This window comes from Cloeon dipterum, chromosome X (assembly GCF_949628265.1).
Source record: "Cloeon dipterum chromosome X, ieCloDipt1.1, whole genome shotgun sequence".
Taxonomy (NCBI): domain Eukaryota; kingdom Metazoa; phylum Arthropoda; class Insecta; order Ephemeroptera; family Baetidae; genus Cloeon; species Cloeon dipterum.
In genome coordinates, this window is record NC_088790.1 from 8,643,014 (window position 1) to 8,663,079 (window position 20,066).

General features: G+C 42.3%; 1 protein-coding gene across 9 annotated transcripts in view; it reads right to left on the reverse strand.

The window, feature by feature from the left end:
• Window positions 1-20,066, reverse strand: part of LOC135945257 (ras-specific guanine nucleotide-releasing factor 2-like) — a 75,537-nt gene that overhangs the window by 9,742 nt on the left and 45,729 nt on the right. For 3 of the 9 annotated variants that reach the window (XM_065492820.1, XM_065492822.1, XM_065492817.1), the window contains exons 4-11: window positions 15,808-15,967; window positions 13,217-13,419; window positions 12,231-12,460; window positions 7,393-7,586; window positions 3,708-3,833; window positions 3,516-3,618; window positions 798-924; window positions 208-383 (exon numbers count right to left, since the gene is read on the reverse strand). In XM_065492820.1, coding sequence (XP_065348892.1) covers window positions 208-383; window positions 798-924; window positions 3,516-3,618; window positions 3,708-3,833; window positions 7,393-7,586; window positions 12,231-12,460; window positions 13,217-13,419; window positions 15,808-15,967 — 1,319 coding nt within the window. The remainder of the gene's footprint in view (window positions 1-207; window positions 384-797; window positions 925-3,515; window positions 3,619-3,707; window positions 3,834-7,392; window positions 7,587-12,230; window positions 12,461-13,216; window positions 13,420-15,807; window positions 15,968-20,066) is intronic. The other 6 variants (XM_065492825.1, XM_065492824.1, XM_065492826.1 and 3 more) reach the window with 4 other exon arrangements.

The window sequence follows — 20,066 nt, forward strand, 5'->3', positions numbered from 1 at the left end:
GCACAGACACGCCATTCAACGTTGTCAGGCGGCGGCCAAAAATGAACAGCGAGAGGGTTTCCAAGGGAGGGGACGTGCGGTCATTTTGCTCGCTCGTCCCGCTGCTTTCCGATTGCGCTTTTCCAAGACCTGTCTAAGCAAGGCTTTCGACTCATTCAGCAGGGTGTGTGAGAATGCAGGTTCTGAGAATAAAGGGCCTAGAGAGACCTGGTTCCCGCGTGGAGGCGGGCTTGAGTAGATGTTGGGGCGACTGGGCCGTGGAGGATGCCATACCGTCATCGTCTGTTGCAGCGCTCGACTCGCTCGGGTCCTCGATCAGCACGGCGTCAGCCAGAGGGATTTTGCCGATGTCCGGCAGCAAGTGCAGACGCCCTCCAGATGTCCTGTGCAAATTACATGAATTCAACACCAAGAAAACTTGAAACTGGAATTTTCTGTTCATTACGTCGACTGCATTTGCTCGCGAAAAATTCATTTTTACATAATCAAGATAACACTATATCTAATGACAACACGTCACCAGCAATTTTTGTAATTTTAAATCATTTGAATTTTACCAAAACGATAGGAACTCTATTGTTGATAAATCAAACAATCTAATATTTAGTGAATTTCCAGCTTGGTCACGACAGATCTCCTGCTTAAATACAATTTATTAACTGTAAAGTTTGAGACCAAAGTGATTTTTCGATCATTGTCAGGAGAAAAATATGAAGCAAATCTACTTCTTAACAATTTGGAATATTATATTAATATATTTTTATGCTCTACATTAATTAAAAAAATCACGATCTCACCTGGTCGCGAGGATGAGATGATTGGAAAACAAGAAACACTGCCGGAGCGCCTCCTTTTCAGTTTTGAAATTAGTGAGCCGACTGCGCTGCGACCTCTGCTTGTCGTTCAGCACCTGGATCAGACATCCTGAAAAGCAATACGTTTTTCAGTGATCAAAACAAACAAGCAGTGATGGAGGCGCCAATTCGGAGCGCGGCTACAATTTATTAGATGATTAGGGAATCGACGGAGATAATTTGAAGCACGCCAGTTGTTGGTCTGGGCACATCGATCTCTCTCACCGTGTTTTGGCTCACTTTATCTACTGGTACCAACATGGCGCTGCGGTAAAATATTGTTAAAGGGCCGAGGTGATGCGAGAAAACAATAAAGGCACCCGTGAGTCAATTTCAGGCCCGATTGAATTTGGTGCATTACAATATTTCTCGCTCTGTGGGTGAAGGCAGGGAATCCGCAAATTTGCATGCAGCCTTCCGCCTCGATCAATGTCAATATTATCGATCGCCAAGGCACAGAAAGGAGTCTGATCAGTGTCGTAGAGTGCACACAAATTTAACGAGATGATGTATTAAATCCGAATTGAGGAGATTCGTTTAATTTCGGAAGGGGAAACAATTGTGGGCGGCTGCGAAAAGGGAGCACCGCACTGGCAGAGGGCGACGGACCTGTTACATTTACGCTCACGGCCGATGGCTGGAGTAAAGCGTAGTACGGAAGCGGAGGCGGCGGGGGCAGGCGGTCGGCGGCGGCTGCGGGCGGCCTAGTCGGCTCGGCTAGGCAGCCAGACGGTGGCACGTGTGCTGCACGGCTGCATAAATTGCGGCGACGGTGGCAACGAGTGAGTCTCTGCTCGGGTCGCGAGCGGCGAAATGCATCGGGGCGATCGACGCCACCCCGCACCCCTCGACTCGATACGATACCCTTGCCAAGGTCGCCAATTACGTCACCACCGCCACTCTTGTGCACGCAGATGAAAATAGCTCTGAATAAACACGGCCCGACGCACCCCTCGAGTCGCGGTCGCGGCGGGCCGAACGCCACCGGGGTCTCGAGTGCCGCACAGAGTCTCGCGCTCTCCGCGCTTTATTTACTCGCGGCCGGTTTGCGTTTGGGCTCGCCACGCCGACCACGGGGCCCACGCCGACCGCCACTTGACTCGCGTAGTCACGACAACTTGTTGGATTCCACCATCCCTGCACCCCTCCGGCAAAACGCCGATTCCTCAAACCCAAGATTTATCCCCCTTGAAGGATTTTTTCCTCAAGCCTCGATTTTTTTATTCCAATGAATTTGTAGCCCCATCCACCCTCGGGGGCGGAAAGTTTCCTGCCGGGGGTGTTATTTTTGAGGTTGCCGCGCGGACTGCAAACAGCTGGCGCCCGAGGAGCAGGCGCCCGCACCACGACCCCCAGCCCGATCAATAAATACTGGGTCAGGGGTGAGTCGGCTGAGTGGTGACGCCCCCGCGGCGCTCACCCCAACTACGAGCGCAAGCGGTTGCGCCGTCGCCGGGTCGCGGTCAGCGCGCGCCAACCTTCGCCGCCGTGACCTGGGCTCCAAGCGCTGGGCTGCGTATTGAAATTTGACACAGCACTTTTGCGCATTAAAAACAACCGCGAATAAAAAAGTTAGGCAAGGAAACCGTCGAACACTAATTGGAAGCAGGGCTGTTTCCTGGTAGAACTTTTTTGATTAAATAAAGCCTCTTTGTTGCACTGTTTGTGCAAAATACAAATTAAAATGAGCTAAATCAGTCTTCAAACGTAATTATAGCTTCAAAGGCCAGTTTATGTGGAAAAATAAGGCCAGTTACTAAGCATTCAAAGCCCGGTCTTTTAGAAGTTAATTAAATTTTAAATCCGAAAAAAACAGACGAGCTGAATGATGCGGACAAAGGTCTTTTCGTGCAACATTATCTTGCTGAGTGCAGCGGCATGTCGCTTAATTTTGGTTAATGTGCGCCGACATTTTGCTCAGGCGAGCCAATTACATTAATTCTTGATTCAACGCATCGGTGGCTACTTCTTTGAGCGCCCCCATGCTCCAGCTAATTGGCCTCTTTGCCGAATTTTGCTGGCCCTTCGCTGCCGTTGCCACGTCCGCGGATTTTCGGTCTGGTCGTTTTTGCAAAATTTGTGCCCGCTTGGCCGAGCATTTTGCCGCGGCCGGCTGAGTAAATTTTGCCCGCAATGTGTGAATTAAACATACAGCGCGCGCTCGCCAAATTTCGCTAATTTTGGTTGGCAAATGTTTGAAAAGCTCAAAAGAAAAGAGTAGTTGCGGTGAACAGTGAATTTTGTACGCGTGAGATTACTAATTGTGAATAGCTAAACATCCAATGTATAAATTGCTAAAACTAAATTTATCTTGATTAAAACCAGTGAGCATTATCATCCGGCAATGATTCTTTTAAACATTGCATGCTGCCATTAATTTACTTGCGCGTCAAAATTTACAAAAGGCCATCCAAATATTCCCCATCTGTTGCATTTCACCAAAAGAAGCGGATAAAAAATAAATAAAATAAAAACGAGGTGCCGAAATTGAAGATAGGAAAACTATAAGCTCCTCTCGGAAGTTTGAGTCACGAAGAAACATTTTCCATAAAATGAGCCGTCGAGCAGTAAACACAGGCGCGAATTTCGCATTCAAAATTACTAATCATGTCATTACAAAGTTCGGCAGAGTGCAAATTCGATGGATTTGTCGCGGCTCACCTTGTCGCACGAACACTTGGTTCACGTCCAGCAGAATGTCGCACCCCTCGACGATCATCCGCTCTACTGCCAAGTTTTTCCGCAGATTTTCCGTCTCGCTCACCTGCAAACGCACCACCAAAATGCTAAGTATTTTTTCCAGCCACCGTATCGTATGTTTGACACGGTGCCAAGCGAAACGAACGTGCGTACCTCATCGTGCATTTGACGTGAGAGATCCTCCAGCTGCCGCCGAGCATTTTCCAAACTCTTCCGCTCCACGTGGTCGTGCGGCGTGTGCGCCAGCAGCTCGTGCAGCGTTATTATGTAACGAGGCACCTGAGAAACATTAATTTGCATGGTATTCCCTGTGCATGATTAAATTGAACAATACATTAATTCTAATTTTCAATTTCTCCTCGGGAGATTAAGTAGCTACCGTTTAATTTGAGTAATATGGAACGACTTTGAGCACACTAAAAGATAAAAATCTGACACGTTTTCTCTGATTTGGAAATTATATAATTAAACTTCTTTAAATATACATTTATTCACAATTAAGTTCCCGATGAAATTGTTTATTTATGTTGCAGCTTTAGAAAATTGCAATTTAACAATTGGTCAAGGATGGTTTTCTGCGCTTTTCAGTTCATTCTTTAACAAAACAAATAGGGGAAACTTTACATTATGTAGTGACTCTCATAATATTGTTCATTTACGCGTACAAACACCCGATTATTTACAAATTGGAGGTGCATGAAGCGTACAAAATGTTGTACAAACTCCACATCGGTGTACACATCACACGCGAAAAAGATAAGCTTCAACTGATGACATTATGGAAAATACGGAAAATAGTTGATCAGATATATTTGAATATACAAACACAAAGCTGCGTAGCTAGCCTGAATATATTTATTAAAATATTGATGGTGACGAACAAGAGTCAACAGTCGATTTCATCGTTTTTATATGATGTCTTTTTTACCGATGCTCAACAAGCGGGTCTAAAAAATTTGCAAGGCCAATTTTGAAGTACAAACCTTCGAGATTTTTGGCGGCTACGATTTTCATCGCAATGCGTGTTTCAAAACTTGACCTTGTTTTAATTGCAAAATGTTCAAAGTTTGTTCCTTCCAATTATTTGCATAAATCCTATCAGTGAGTCTGTTTGAGACTCAGAAGTGCCTAAATCAGCTATAGAATTTTGAGCATCACCGATCTGCAAACACGAATCCACTAGGCACGTGCAAACATTCGCTTGAGTGCACAAAACCAACTACATCAGTTTTGCACCAAGAAACGCTGATCAGTCAGGCGTGCAGAAACGCGCCGCTTTTCGCTAATGGCAAGCTGTCTCTTTCCTAGTCTAACATCTTACGCAAACTAATTAATTCGTCGACGGCGGCGGCGACAGGTGGGCGGATGATGCAGTCTTCTTTTGGTCGATTGGCGGCGACGCATTCACGGCCATAATAATTTTCCGTTAGTCAGTGCAACGGGCGGGTGAGATCGGAGCACGACCTGCCGCCTTTTCGGGGCCCGGTCGTGCAAAGTGCGAGCTCACACGCTGGACGGCGGTCAAACGGCAAAATTATATAGCCACGAACGCAGCGCGCCCCTCGCACGGGATGTTGCCAACTCTAATTAATCAGCTGCAGGCCGAGATTCCACATGGATTTGCCCACTCGACGAGTCGTCGCCGGGTCATCATTTATTGAGCTGCTTTTTCGCTAAGCCACGCAGCCCGGCCATCGAAGAGGAGTGCAAAACAATGCCGGCACATTAGTTAGAGCGAAAAAATGCAACAAAGTCGGTCAGATCTGGTGCGCACTCGCGCAGACAAAATTCTGAAGGAAGTTTAAACAAACGCTTTATTCCTTTCTGCCAGACTTAATACAGAGTATTAAAAGTTTCACCAAGTTGAAAGTTTATTTAATTTGTTGGAGGTTTCCACATCAAAACCAAGTTTCATTTTTGGCAACTAAGTATCATCTTGTTTGATATTAATTAATACAGGTTTAAATGTGCACACAGTACCATCCAATCTCATCTCCATGGTACATTTCAGCACCAGATTTTTATAATTTGGTTTTTGTAGAATTCCTGGCGGCCTCGTGCATAAATCGAGGGCTAGAACTTAAACCAAACAAAAAAAATTTACAATTGAGGTTTTTCAGATCATTTTGTTTTTTGTCTTGCCCAACTAAAATCAAATTGCTTTTTGTAACCGGGATGGGGCGCTGAAAGGGAGCAATTGAAGAAAAAATGAAAATTAGCCGTCCATTTTGATTAGTAAAGTTAATTTTACCTTTTATATTGAATTCTCTAGATGGATAATATGTATATGTATTTCCGTTGAATAAAACAGATTCAATATTTATAAACCAATATTGAATAAACAGACTGTTACATAATAAAGCAAAATAGCTCGTTAAAATATAAAATAAATATGCTTACACGGATTTAGAGGTCAAACAGAGCAAATTCAATGAAAATCATGCATCATGCTTTTTGCAATTCATCCTATTGAAATAGACGAGAGTATTACGCAGCAGTTTAGCATGTGCAAATATTACATCCCTCGCCATTGGCATTTCTTGGTCGTGTTTAAAACGACTGCATGGTGCACTCGAGTATTGCACGCAACAGAGTGAGATGATTGCTCTTCTGCAAGTTGCGCAAATAGCAGCTGTGCAGCAACGACGGAAGCACATTTTCCAGCCCGGAGAAAATTTATGCACGCTGCGAGGATTCGAGCAAACAGCCTGGTAATTGCAAATTTCACCAAGCGGCTACCAACACGAGAGAATAAAGAGAATTAAGCCGCGTACGTCCTGTTCATATTATTTCTGCTCAATGAACAAATTTAGTGGTTCGTACCGGTACTAATCCGCGAGCAAACAAGGCGGCGGACGTAGACACGGGCAATGACGCAATATAAACGCCCATTTGGAGCAGAAACGAACAGGTGGCTCTCGTGTCCATCCAATCGTGCCTGGTCATAAAAATCTGATGTAAATATGGGATGCGTGTGATTACTGCGGTCTGACAGATTGACACTGACAAACAAAGAGTGCAAATTAACCGGAGCTCATTTAAGCTGATTGTGAATTTCACTTGTCACGTCGGGAAATGATTGACGTATATGACCTGAATCCTTTTCATTTTAATAATACTTTTGTGTGCAACATAGAAACTTTTCATATATTATCTGTGTGGGATACTATCTGAGTTATTCCATGCTTACACTTTCATGAAAACGTCACCATATTTTATCCAGTAAACCGCTCACGACGACGTTAATTGCGGATGTGTTAATAGCCCTCACGCTGTTGAGTGAGAAGAGCAGCGCAAGTACAAAACTTTCAACATTTATCAACAGCGGAAGGGAGCTTATGAGTAAAGTTTTGCATTGTATTTGACACACTTTGGTCGTGTGCGAGAGACGCATTTCCTCTGCCTTGTGCAAAAATACAACGTGTTTGACAGCTTTGTTCAGAAACACACATCTACATTTTCCTTGAAGACACATTCAATTCCGATTTTCCTCAAGACTCCGCAATTAATTATTCAATGCGGAAAGCAATTTCCATTTCTTACACGGAAAACCCTTCCAAATATCACAAATAATATTATTTAACTAAGCTGACAACATAAAAACTTTCCATATTTGTCACATAAGAGGAGGTAAGGAAATTACGCGAATGCTCTAGAGCCCAGAATTTGGCGTTGGCACAATGAAAATTAAATATTAAACTGTTCTGACGCACGCATTGAAAATCAAGCAATTATTTCACAAACTGCAATTCTGGTAGTCCCTCAATAAACCAGCATTAGGATCAATTTACGCCATTCTGACTACTTTTTTGCTGGCGCAGGGTCTCAAGTAACTAACCTGGTGCATGGGGTAGGTGAGGAAGGTCTCGAGCGACCTGCCCTGGCAGGCGGGCTTGTTCTCGAGGCGGGCGAGCAGGGCGGCAAACGCCGGCGACTGCTTGCACTCGGTCAGCACCTGCAGGCTGTAGTGGTGGTTGCGGACGTACTCTTGGTAGATGCTCAGCATCGGTAGCAGCATGTCGAAGAGATCTCCTGGAACAAAGGGCGGCCCTCACCAGCACAGGAGCGAGAGGGAGAGCGGAGGGCAACACGCCAAGTCAGCTAACAACAATACGCGTGCACAAGCCACAGAACAACAACAACAACAACAACAACAAAAGAAGAGGCTGAGTTCATGTCTTGATCGTGCACACACGGCAGATCGACAACTCAAGACTCAAGAAATGGAATCGAAGGCGGACGCCCCTAGCCACCAGCCAGGAAGAGAGAAATATCTCCCGATTTTCGGAGGCCCAGAGTTTCAAGAAATGTACTTGCTCGTTTCGAAGAAACATTGAAGCTTATAATGAAACCAAAATATCAAATAAACAAGAACGGCTGAATTTTAATTAGTCTTGGCAAATGTTTGAGCGCACATATTGCGTAAAAGCGTCACTTTTGGAAGGCGAAAAGGGAGCACAGAAGGCTTAACTCTGACATTAGCAACCGCAAATCGTGCCTTTCTCTCCCAAGGGAAGCGGCCGTCGGCGTCGCGCCCAAAAACACACACACCATGGACCAGACCTAGCTGCATGCCAATCGAGTAACAGTTGTCGGTTGGTTTGCTTCCAGGGGCTCGGGTCGGATAGAGAGAGAGGTAATAAAGCAGCACTGACCCATGAAGGAGGCCACGTAATTACGGAAATAACTTACCGAATGAGAGAGAAGTGTATGGAAGAGACAGGGCAGAGAGCAAGATGGATAGAACACCAGAACACTGAGGTTTGTCAAGGAAGAGAGAGCAGAAGATATGCACGCAATTCGTGGTCTCTCTGCAGATGTTGCTAAAAGCGAGCGGGCGGGCATGAAACGCGCCACCCGAGACTGCCTTTTTCTCTTTTACGCTCTTTTCGGCAAACAGGAAAGTTTAATCACGTCTAAGTTTGCTTGCTGCCTCTCACACCGATGATGAATATTTCAGCTCTGCTTGATTTTCTTTACGAGAAAATTTTGAGCCCCAAGTTTTTAAAGTGCGCGCTTCCGCTTGCTAAAGCTTCATAAATGAAACAGGATTTTGCACAATAAATCTCCTTTGATTTAAGTTGAGTAGACGAAGTTGCTCTACGGAATGAGGAAAGGTTGTTTTAGGGTTATAAATTTTTGAAGACTTGAATGAAATTGGTGGCATACTAAATTTAGCTCTAAAAATTCGGTTGTTTCTAGTCCAGACCAAATCTATCGTTCCAAGAGCGAGCGAGAGAGAGTGATACAAATTTTCATAAGTTTTTGACAATTTTAGCACATTTCCGATGTCATTGAATTAAAAAACTCAGGGAAAACCAATCTTTCCCAAATTTAAAATACGTGAAATTTTTATCCTGAATGAAAGTCAACGAAAAATTGAGGAATGGAAAGTACAAGATCGTTTAATGGATTATTTTTATTCAATTAGTTTTGGAACGAATCGTTTTTTTATTTGTCTCTTTCAGTTAATGTTATGTTTATTTTTTTAATGTCAGAATTTTCTTAATGTTGGCGTAAAGTTAATATTACATATTTTTCACCAACAACTCTTGGTGTTAAAACACTTTCCAGACTTCTCGTTGAAGAAATTATTTATTTATTGGAACGTTATGAGAAACGCCGCGCCTGCAAATTGTTCATTTATAATTTATTTGCAATCGTTTTACTATAATTTCCGGCAGAATTTTCCTCCAAATTAAAAAGTCAATATTGCAGAACGTATTCAGGTAGCGATCCGGTTTCATCGAGCGTGGACGAATGAAGCATCAAAGTTTTAACTGCCCTCTGCGGCGTCTTAAAAGTTAACGTGAGTATGCAACCCGCAGGTCCCGATCGACAGACAGGTTGCCTGCTGCTCCTTATTTGTATTCATGTCTGGCGCGGAATCAGCTTACGAGCTGAGCGTCAAGGCCATTTGCATTCAGACCCGCACAACAGTCGTCACGGAAGATGTCGTCTCTTCCGCCCTGCACATTTATTCGCAAAGAGTGCAAAATTCAATCAACCGAGTTTGTCCGTCGGCGTAATTAGATTTAACAGTATTATTCTTCTTGGTCTCTGCGGTTCTGGTAAATAAAAGGCCTCGCGGCCCCAGGTTCTTTTGAATTCACCTTGTGAAAGGCTTTTAATTGATTCAACTCTGCGCTCGCGGCGTCCGCAACGAGGTGTACGTTTCCGTGTACCCCAGCGAATCGCTGTTTTCTTTGTGCTGGGAAAAGGTCAAACGCAGTCGCAAGTTTCCTTGATGTGTAGTTGGAAATTTATTTCGTTTGCTACCGGGCCCAAATTGGGGCTCCACAAAACGTGGTCAATTTTGCTTTTGTTGGAAATGAATATGAAGGACTTTCGGGGATAATCGGCCATGCCAAGGCTCCATTTGACTTTATATGTTAACTATTAGTAGCTGAGTTTTTTTTTGTTGGACGAGAACGATTTTTGGCCATAATAATTTTTATCAGACTGTAATGACATTATATTCCATATAAATATAAAAAAATATTTCGTGTTAAAAATTGACAGCCAAATTTTTTAATTGCATCATTTAATAGGAGAAAAGGTGAACGTGAAACTGGAAGTTACCAAGAGGAAGCTCAATGAATCCTAGCCATCAATGTGCCTTCAGCCGAGCCGCCGAGATCACGAATGACGACATTGGTCCCCACGGTTTTGGCGTGAAATGTTGAACCGCATTGAACGGCTAAAATTTCCTTTATAGAGTCGCTTGGCCTCAATTTATCAGAGACAACTTACGAGAGATTTTTCATCAATCAAGAGCTAAGAAAAGAGCTTTAATGAGTTATAAAAATGTGAAATATTATGGATTTTATGCAATCGTGATCAAAAGAAAAAAATAGAACGTGACCGTAAAAAGTTCTTAATTTCAGGTCAATGAAGTAATCTGACAGCAGAAATGGAATGATCATCTTCCAGCTAGCTGCTGTTTTGAGCATATCAAGTCATCAAAAATAATTTTAAAAATCACGGTGAGTTAGCTTCTCGGGATTTATACAGAACGGCTACTAAATGCTGTTGCGTCATCGTTTAATCGCGTAGTCTACGGCTGCAAATGGCATCAGCGATTTAAAACTGACACGGACTGGATAAATCTGTTTCTGCAGGCGTGCAGACCAATCGTGCCGGTGATAATTCGAGGCAGGCCGGTGTAGTAATTGATTGGAATGCGCGTCACGTTTATCGATTGGGGTCGAGACCGGGCGGCGGGCGCGAAATGTTGCACCTGACTGCGGCCGGCGAGAGCACCTAGGGCCGTAAATCAGGAGCACAGATATTAAACAACGGCCTGATTTCTTCTTCAGCCCGGACGGACGCGTGCGGTCGGAGCAATAAATCACGGTTCGGAAGAAGGCTCGTGTGTGTTTGTGTAGGGAAAGCAGCGAAGGCGGGCGTGTTTGTGTTCGTGGCGAAGCTGCTGTCAAAGCTAATAAACGCAGGGCTAGGTAGCAGCGCGCGGGAGCGCAGCGGGCGGCCGAAAAGTCAAATACACAAAAGCAGCAGCTAATGGTTTCACGCTCTACTCGCTTCAAAACTGCAAAGCTCTATAATGTTAACGAATCTGCCGCTAGCAGTCGGCCCTTAACTCCCAGGGACAACAGGTGGATGCAACACCCCTCTCTTATTTTTTTCATCTCTTTCGCAACGTTTTTCAAACAGAAATTAGAGGTAAACGGAGGATCGGATGATATAAGTCTTAGAAAAAAATGTTTTCGAGATTTTGTGATTTATTTTTTCTTTTAATCAGAGTTGCAATGAAATTTTTTGTCTTATTCCTAATTGAAGTATTCATTAATTGTTGAAGTTTAAAAGCTATTAATTTCTGACGTCACTGACACTACCCATTGGCAACAACTATTTTAGAATCTCTCTTTTGCATTGCATAAAAATATAGAGGGCAAATCTCTCGTTTTTGACATGCAAAAGATCTTTGAAAATTTTCCAGATTTCAATTTGTTCCCACAGTGATTTGGTTGTGGAATTCCACTATAATTTTAAATAAATAAAGCAGCACAGCAGGTATACTAAATACTTTTGCAACTGCATTGATGCATTCCAATTGACAAATTGTTTCAAACAAACCGGGGAGGAGAGGCAAGATGATGTCACGACAACACTCTGTGTCCAGGGGTCAGGCCGAGCCGGCATCGTATTTAAAAAAAATCTAGTTCTACTTGACACAAAAGGCAAACTAGTTTACTGAAATTAGCTAGCAATCTCTAATTACGACAGTTGTAATCTAATCGTTCCGGAATAATTATTCTAGATTAATAAGAAATCAACCAAACTCAGCAGTTCAAACCACGAGTCTACACACAGAATCAGCTTCAAATCATTTAAGATAAGGTGGTGGTTGCTCGTATTCGTTCGTAAATTGATTTAAATATTTCCTCTTGATAAACAAATGATAAATTTATCGACAAATTTATTTTGTATAAGTGTAGTTGAAATATAGAACAGCAGTTGATTCTATTAAGTCTAAAGGTTTTGAAAAATCAAAAGAAGATTTTTTAAAGATCAAGAAGAAGTTTAAGTTTCTTTCTGGATGGATTGAATTAGGTCGTCGAGAGCAACACCATGAGCCAAATAGTCAAAGAGAGCATACCACTCGGGGTGCAGCTAGATCTAGCAGGTGTGTGGCACAACATTGGAGTGACTTACCAAGAACGAGCGTTGGCCAACTTTCCATGCGCGAGGTCAGCCCCTTGAGGAAGATCTGGTGCAGGAAAAGCACGGTCTCACTGTTCAGGAAGATCGAGTTGACATCCTCGTGCGAGCATGGCGGCTTCTTCGAGCTGGCCGCCATGCGGAAGGGTCGCAGGAAACACGAAACCAGCACCTCCATCTGCTCCATGTACTCCTCCTCCGCCTCCACCATCCGGAAAACGAGGCTGCGTGCCGACCCGGAGGAAACGGTTCACCCAGTGAAATAACGCGAGCATAAAAGGAGCACTCTCCCGCAAAACCGCACGAGATTTCTCAAGACAACAATGGTGACTTTATTACGTTCAAACAATATTATCCTATTTCCTTAGAAGAGTCAACGTGTATCTAAAGAAATTACGCATTCATGAATAAAAACACACATTTCTGATGTTGAAAAATTGTTTCTGAATAAAAATTCTTGTGATGTTAAAAGTGCAGGAATATTCTGTGCAGAAGAATCTGGGAGGCATTATTTCTATTTTAGACTCCTCTGTAAGCTAATAAACTTGTGACGTCAATTCATTAAAAAAAGGTCGAGCTTTTTCAGTCTTCGACGCACATTGAAAGGCACTCATGTTTATTTTAGATCAGGCTTATAGCGCTCTTTTATCCTTAAATAACTGCAAAGTGCGTTGATCTGACTATTTCCAACAACAATACTTTTATTTCCAGTAAAACCTGACCCTAAAGATGTCCTCTTATAATTTTCTTGGCACCAATTTAGAACACAAAGGACTTTCTAACTCGTTCTTCGAAATCATAGCAACTGACGATTCCCACAACCATATTATTCAATTCCTAAATAAGATTAATTCAAAGAGTTAGACGCACGCACGCTTCGTATAAAAAAGTGGATAGAGTGACGATTGCTCGCTTCCGAGCAGAGCTGCGTTTGCCAAAGATTGATAAGCCGCGGCGGCGGCTGCGTCTAATAATAATACCTGTTGCGTTTTCTCATGCTCTCGGCGTGCGGCGACTTGATGTACTCCTCGACTATCTGCTTCCAGCGTCTCCGGCACAGCCAGCCACGAAAGAAGCTCTGCACCTTTTTTATTTTGCGCAGCTCGTCGGCCTCCTTCGTCGGGCCGGCCAGGCTCGTCTGCTTCACCGGCACTGGACGCCATTCCCGCTTCAGCGCGCACAGCTGTGAAAAGTTTGGATAATTTGAGCCTAACGTGCACAAATATATTTTGGAAAAACAGATGAAGTTATTTAGTCGAAAACTTGTCAGTAAACAAACTCAAAGCCTTCTTTGCTCTGAGGATTTCGAAGGTCTACGGTCCTAATGGAAAAGTTGTGGAGGTCGATGCTGTAGCTTAAAGCGCCTTTTTTTCTTGTGAGCACGGATTTTGATTCATTTGCTGAAAACATTTTTTCAATTCTTGGAGTCTAGTAGTAAAAAGGACACAATCTTGGTTTGTGTGTCCTACAATTTGTATTTAAACAACAAAACTGCAAGATTTATTTTTTAAACGTATTTTTCAATAGATTGCCTGGTTTTGTAAAAATGGAACTCTCTAAAACTAGCTGTATGAAACTTGAGAAAGTCGAATATTTAGTACAATCAGACAAATTGGATTTTACTCGTCTAATATTATTATTTCTTGTTTTCGTTCACAGCATTTTTGGAAAACCTACACTTTCAACTAGTTTCCAGTAGTCACATTTCCGGCATGTAAAACAGTGCGTTGATTTTTTAATTTTCCATCGAAAAGTCCAAAATTCTTCTAAAAATTCATTGAGAGCGGGATTCAAAAAACGACGGCCATTTTCAAAGTAAACAAATTTAAGTCGCAAATGTGTGTTAATTAATTCATTCAAACCGATTTTAGATTAATTTAGCACCATCATCAACAGCTTAAAATTGCAAATGAGAACATAAAAAGCGACACAGAGTATCAGTTTGCAAGGGGGTAAAGGGGTGCAAATATTTACCCTGCACTCTCTATTTTGCCGGCAAACATTTGCATGCGCTTGCTCCTCGTTCGTTGCATAATAACAATCTGCGCGGGAGCCGATTTGGTTACGAACATGTTGCTTGCACGATAAACACCCTCGCGTCTCGGTAAGCAAAAGCAGGGCGTGGGTGCGTGTGAGTTATTAACTCGCTTTAGCACGAGAGGGATTGAGACAAAGCGAGTTGAGGACGAGTGCGAAAATGAATTAATATTGCGCTCGATCTACGTTGCGGGTGGGAGGAAGCATTCGCCTTTGTAATTACGCCGCGAAACCATCTAGTAATTATATGTCGCTTTGCGGCTGCAATTGCGTTAGCTGAATGGATAATTCACCAACAGATTGAGTTTGATTGAGCTGCTCTCCGAATGCAGCGACCGTGTTTTGCTTTGAGGCAGAGTGATATTATGTTCACGGATCAATTTCAATCTGCCTTTGATAATTTTCTAACTTAATTAAAACAAGGACATAACTTTTTATTTACTTATAAATAATGCATTTTCATGCTGTTCAATCTCCTATATCAGTTTATAAAGGTGCACAGATAAAAGATTAACAAACCACCCAGTAAGTCTTTAATTAACAAAAAAATTAGGATTTTCAAAGTATCCTTGGAGTCATTTTTATTCGAAATAGTTGTCTTCCCGCACATCTGCTATGTGCAATAATGAAATCAGGACCGAGGAACAGTTAAATATCACATGTGGCCCAATTTAACAAAAAAAATGGGTTTGTAAATTATTTTTTGCTTAATTTCGATCCTTCTCCAATGGTGTGCGAATTATGAGCTAAATTTCTCTTCTGGCGAAATAAATCAATAAGGAGATAGTGCTCGCCACTTGATTAGCATGAAAACTTTAAAACCGATTTTCTCAAAAATTTAAACAGTAACCAGGGAAATTTTCTGACTTTTTCCTCATATTTAGATAGTGTTTCAAGTAAAGAGAAAAAGGATTAATTTTTCATAGATTTTCTGTAAAGCTTTACTATAAGAATGCTTGCTTATTCTACATTTCTTATAATTTATTTATGTAATTGTTGCTACCTATCCACAGTTAATTCAATCATTCGTTCTAAATGACTTCATGAAAGGACGAATAAGAAATCTTCTTTTTAAATAATTTTAAAGAATTCCAGTTTGAGTTTGTCATTTATCCTTACCTTTATGGCTAGCTTGTCAGATATTTTTTAATGTTGAGCGCTACGTAAAGTAGTTTTCGATGAGATGAAGCAATTCAGTTTGAACTGTCACAGGAAAGGATCAAGGAAACCTTTAGTGTTTGACCATGTTTCTCGAACCTCTCATTGAGATAAATCATTAGACACTTTTTGCTCCGAGATTAAAATGGTGAACAGTGCATGGAACTCTGCAATACTATTAAATTACAATATCGTGCAGCTCCGCTTTCAGTAAATGAATATGAGAGAAAAAAATTGAAATTTTGGCTGGAAAATCTACTCTAAATTTATCCATGCCAAGACAAGCTGAAGTCAGAATGCTGCATCGCACTACTCAAACCACGCGAGAGCGATGGTCAAACGACAAAGATAAGGAAGGAGAGGAAGGGGTGCTCACTTCAAATCTCACCTCCGCTCGCAGCTTTTTGATTTCAGAGGCCAGCTCCTCGCACTGCTGGGTGTACTGCCACTTGGCCGTTTTTTCGCTCTCGACAATCTGGAGGAGGTGCAAGTGCTTCTGCTCCAATTCCTCTTTCTGCAGCAGCAGCTTGTTGAAACTGAAACCGAAAGCAAATAGGTGTGCGATGGAAAAGACTTTTTTAATTAAAAAATTAATTAAAACACGTGCAAGCAAGAGTTCTGCGAAAGTTAAGGTTTTTGACTGGTGAAAATGCGCGGCTTTGGTTGCGCTTGTAGCAGTAAATAATCTGCCGTCGATTTTCGCCCTTTGGATCCCAGGATTTTTTTGCTCTCCGTCACAAGGATTAATTTGCCAAACACTATGGGGCTTTATTTTGTGCCTGCGCCCGCTCGAGAGAGAGAGAGAGAGAGAGAGAGAGAGAGAGAGAGAGAGATGCGATTTTTCACAGGCATCGACTGGGATTTTCACCGTTGTTCCGGGGATTTATCCTTAAAAGACGTGATCCGCTTATGTGAGCGAAATTTCAAAAGCACCGGTTCGTGAAATGTATTTCAGCTGTGAATTCGGCTCTTTTTGCTCTTGGGAAACAGCCAGTCACGATGTAAACCATCCAAACCTTATTGACAAAGGTCACTTGCAATTTGCAATGAAGTTTATTTGAATATTCAACTGGTGGCGGCATTTAATTTCATTTTTGGCAGAAAGCTGAATGAACTAAGCCGAATTCGTAAGTCTGAACGAAATATGTCCTTCTCTGTAGAAAATGCCCAAAAATTACGATTAATTCCACTAGACCGAAAACTGTTTGTAGTTAATAAAAATTTTCTTCATTTAAAATTTGGTTACAAAAATCTAGAGCTCCTTTAGAAGCTCTCTCTTCCTAAGTTTGTACGTGCCCTTAAAGATATTTAAGATTTAAATAAAATTTAGAATATGAGAACCCATTTTCTATCAACAATGAATTAGTTCGTAGGGTTTTATCAGACCATTTGGAAAGGTTGTGAGACGTTTTTGCTAACACATAACTTCAACTGCTACACCAATTTTGCATCAGAATTAATCTAAAGCAAACATGCCACTGCAAGTTGATCGTAAGGACCGCAAACAAGAAGGTTGTGTATCACATTCTCCGCCTAAAATAGTAGCAAATTACCAGGTAAATTAACTAGTGTCCGGCCACGTGTAGCCAAGCCCGTAATCTAGTGCGTTTGCAGTGTTTAGGCAAGCCCATCAGCAAGCATAAAGGACGCCCCTGTAGCCGGTGCGAAATAATTCCCTGCGAGCCGGATTTGGGGGAGAGCAGCCGGCATGAGAGCAAAGTAAATCAAGCGGCGGTGGCGGCGACATTTATTAGCAGAGAATTAAGTGTATGCGTGACTCTGGCGGATATTACACGCGCTACCTCCAGTTGAAAAGTGGAAATCTTGTACTAAATTCATTATCAAAATAGGCACTGGCGTTGAGTTATTAAAATTTCAGCCGCTTTTCTCCGCGCCAGCCAGCCAGCCGCAGCAGCAGCGGCGGCGGCAGGAGCAGGCGTGACGTCAATGCATTCGCGAAAAGCGTACGCACTCCATCCCGCCTGCCACACGTAAGTATACATACATACATATACGTAACGTGTAGCATCGAACGCCTATGTACACAATGTGCCCGTATGTACTCGTGTACACGATGTGTGTATTTCCTTCCTTTGTGCTGACGCGCCTGGCCCTCGAAATTAAAGGCCTGAATCATTTATTCGCGGCACCAGCTCAGCAGCGACAGCGACAGAGAGAGAGAGAGAGGCGCTGGGGAGAGGAGGAACCAAAGGATGGTTCCAGATCAAAAGGTAGCAATGCTGCTTCTGTTTGGGCAGCCACGTATGTGTGTACCTCTCTCTCTCTCTCTCTCTCTCTCTCTCTCTCTCTCTCTCTCTCTCTCTCTCTCTCTCTCTCTCTCTCTCTCTCTCTCTCTTTCTCCCTCAAAATTGTACAATAATTTTTACTGCCGCTATCTGAACCAAATTGGGCCTTGCCTCGTTTGTGTGTTGTTCACGTGCTTGCCTATATTCTGCAGCTGCGTTTGCTTTAATTTTGTGTTGTGCTCAGAAAATGGAAAATAAATTTAAACTCTCAAGATTTTTGTTGTATACCGTCGGTGTATACTATGATTATTTTTTATTTTAACAATAACTTTTAGGATTCTCATCAATTAAAAAAAAGCATTGGAAGTAGCCTCATTTTGATCATTGGATCTCTACCCCTTGTAACAAAAAATATACATTTGTAAAAATATTCTGACATATTTTATATCCATAAAGCATCTCAAAAGCAAATAATTTAATGAGACTTGGCATTTTTAGTGGAATTTTTGAAACATTAATTTATGACGGTTGGCGCCATAATTTTTCACAAGCTTTGGTTAAATAATACGATTAAACAATGTTGTCGAAAAGAGATTTCACGATTTTGAGCTTTACGCAACTCTCTGAATCATTAATGGCAGACACTCTGACTTTCTCACCCCTGCCATAATTAATCTTTGAGCTGAACGAATAATTTGTGTTCCCTTTTCACTAGCGCATTCAATTAAGCTGCGGAGGTCGATCGCAAGTCTTCCCACCTTGAGCTACTTATTCTGCCGATCTAATAATTTCTTGATGCCGAAGGGAGGCGAGCTTGCTCTCTCATTTATCCGGCGGCAGCGTGAAAATTTCAGCAGAGAAGGAGAAGGAACATCGCCTCGAGCCGTGCGAATGAAAGTTGCAGCAGGCCGAGGAGCAATTCATCCTCGTTCGGCCCAATTCAAATGCTCTATGGCCGCTCCGGCCCGTGCGTCTTTATTGTAGACCATGCATATTTCACGCGCCAAGGGCTCAAAGGCGGCTGCAAAAAATCGCAGAATTATTCAGGAAATGACTCTGGCAAAGGTGAATAACGCATTGTTAGACGCTGCACCGCGTGTTCGGGCATAAATTTTGCGTTCAATGAGCCAAGCCGCGTCCATTTGAGCCTGCAAGTGATTAAAGGGTTAACAACTCTTTGTCTCCCCCTGGGATGCTTCAATCAACTTAATTTGCCGAGTTTGCAGAGCGGAAAGCCGTCTCTAGAAACGACTTGGATCACTGTTAAGTGGATTAGGTGAATGTTCGCGTGCTGATTGATCTTGCGAAATTAGGATAATTAATGCATTAAGACTCAATTAGCTTCTAAGCGGGTAACGATTTTTAACGACTTTGTACGTGAAATCAAGTTTATGAATTTTCCAAATGATGGCTTTATTGAATTAGATTTTCCATTCCTACCAAATCTATTTGCGTTTTTTTCTAAATCTGATTTTAAAAAGATAGCTGAAAACTGCGTGGTAATGCATTGTTGAAATCTGCTTCAAATATAGCAGTTAAGAGGAAATCTAAGAAGAAATGCCAGTCTTTCAGAGTGAAATCTAAAAACTTCTGATTCAAGGGATGAATTATTTTTATTTACAGCTGTCAAAAATTTGCATCCCTTTTACATTTCATCTGACATACTATACTACAAACAGATTTTTCAGCCCATTTTTACAGAGGTTTAGAAAAACGAAAACTAAATTAACTACGACGAACGTTTGAAATTTTTATATCAGACAAAAGTTTCAATAAGCATTGTATTTAACGAAAACCAGAAAAAAATCTATAGATCATCCAATTTATAGTCCATCAAACTGAAGTAAAGCAAAATATATACTATCTTAAATAAGCATAAATCTTTGTATTTAGTTAGTGTGATGACTACGGTTTTGGGGTTAACACGCAGCTAACTGTATCTTCTCGAGCTCGTGCACAAGTTGCTCCGTCGTGAAAACACAGCACTGCACGCTGCTTTATCCGCTTGAGAAAAGGGATCTGGTATCCAAGCCTCGAGGAAAATTGATTTAAAAGCCGATACTCACAGCCGCAGGGCCAAATCTCGGAGGGTTCCACACAATATGCCTACTTGGGGCGATCGAGCGGCTTCAGCAACAGACTGTTCGAAGTTATGCACACCGTGATTTGGTCCACAACTTGCTTTACACCTCCTCGGATCACTTCGCCTAGCAACTTCACCAGCACAAGTTGGTTGCTGGTAAACTGGTATCACGTTCTCCGCTGTGCGAAGCGAAATTCGTACACAGATGCGTCAGTCGGGTTCACCTCATTTATCATGTTTGCGGCTGAATTAATTAGCATCTATTCCCGGGTATCTGCGAATTGAGACGCTCTTCAATCATCCTAC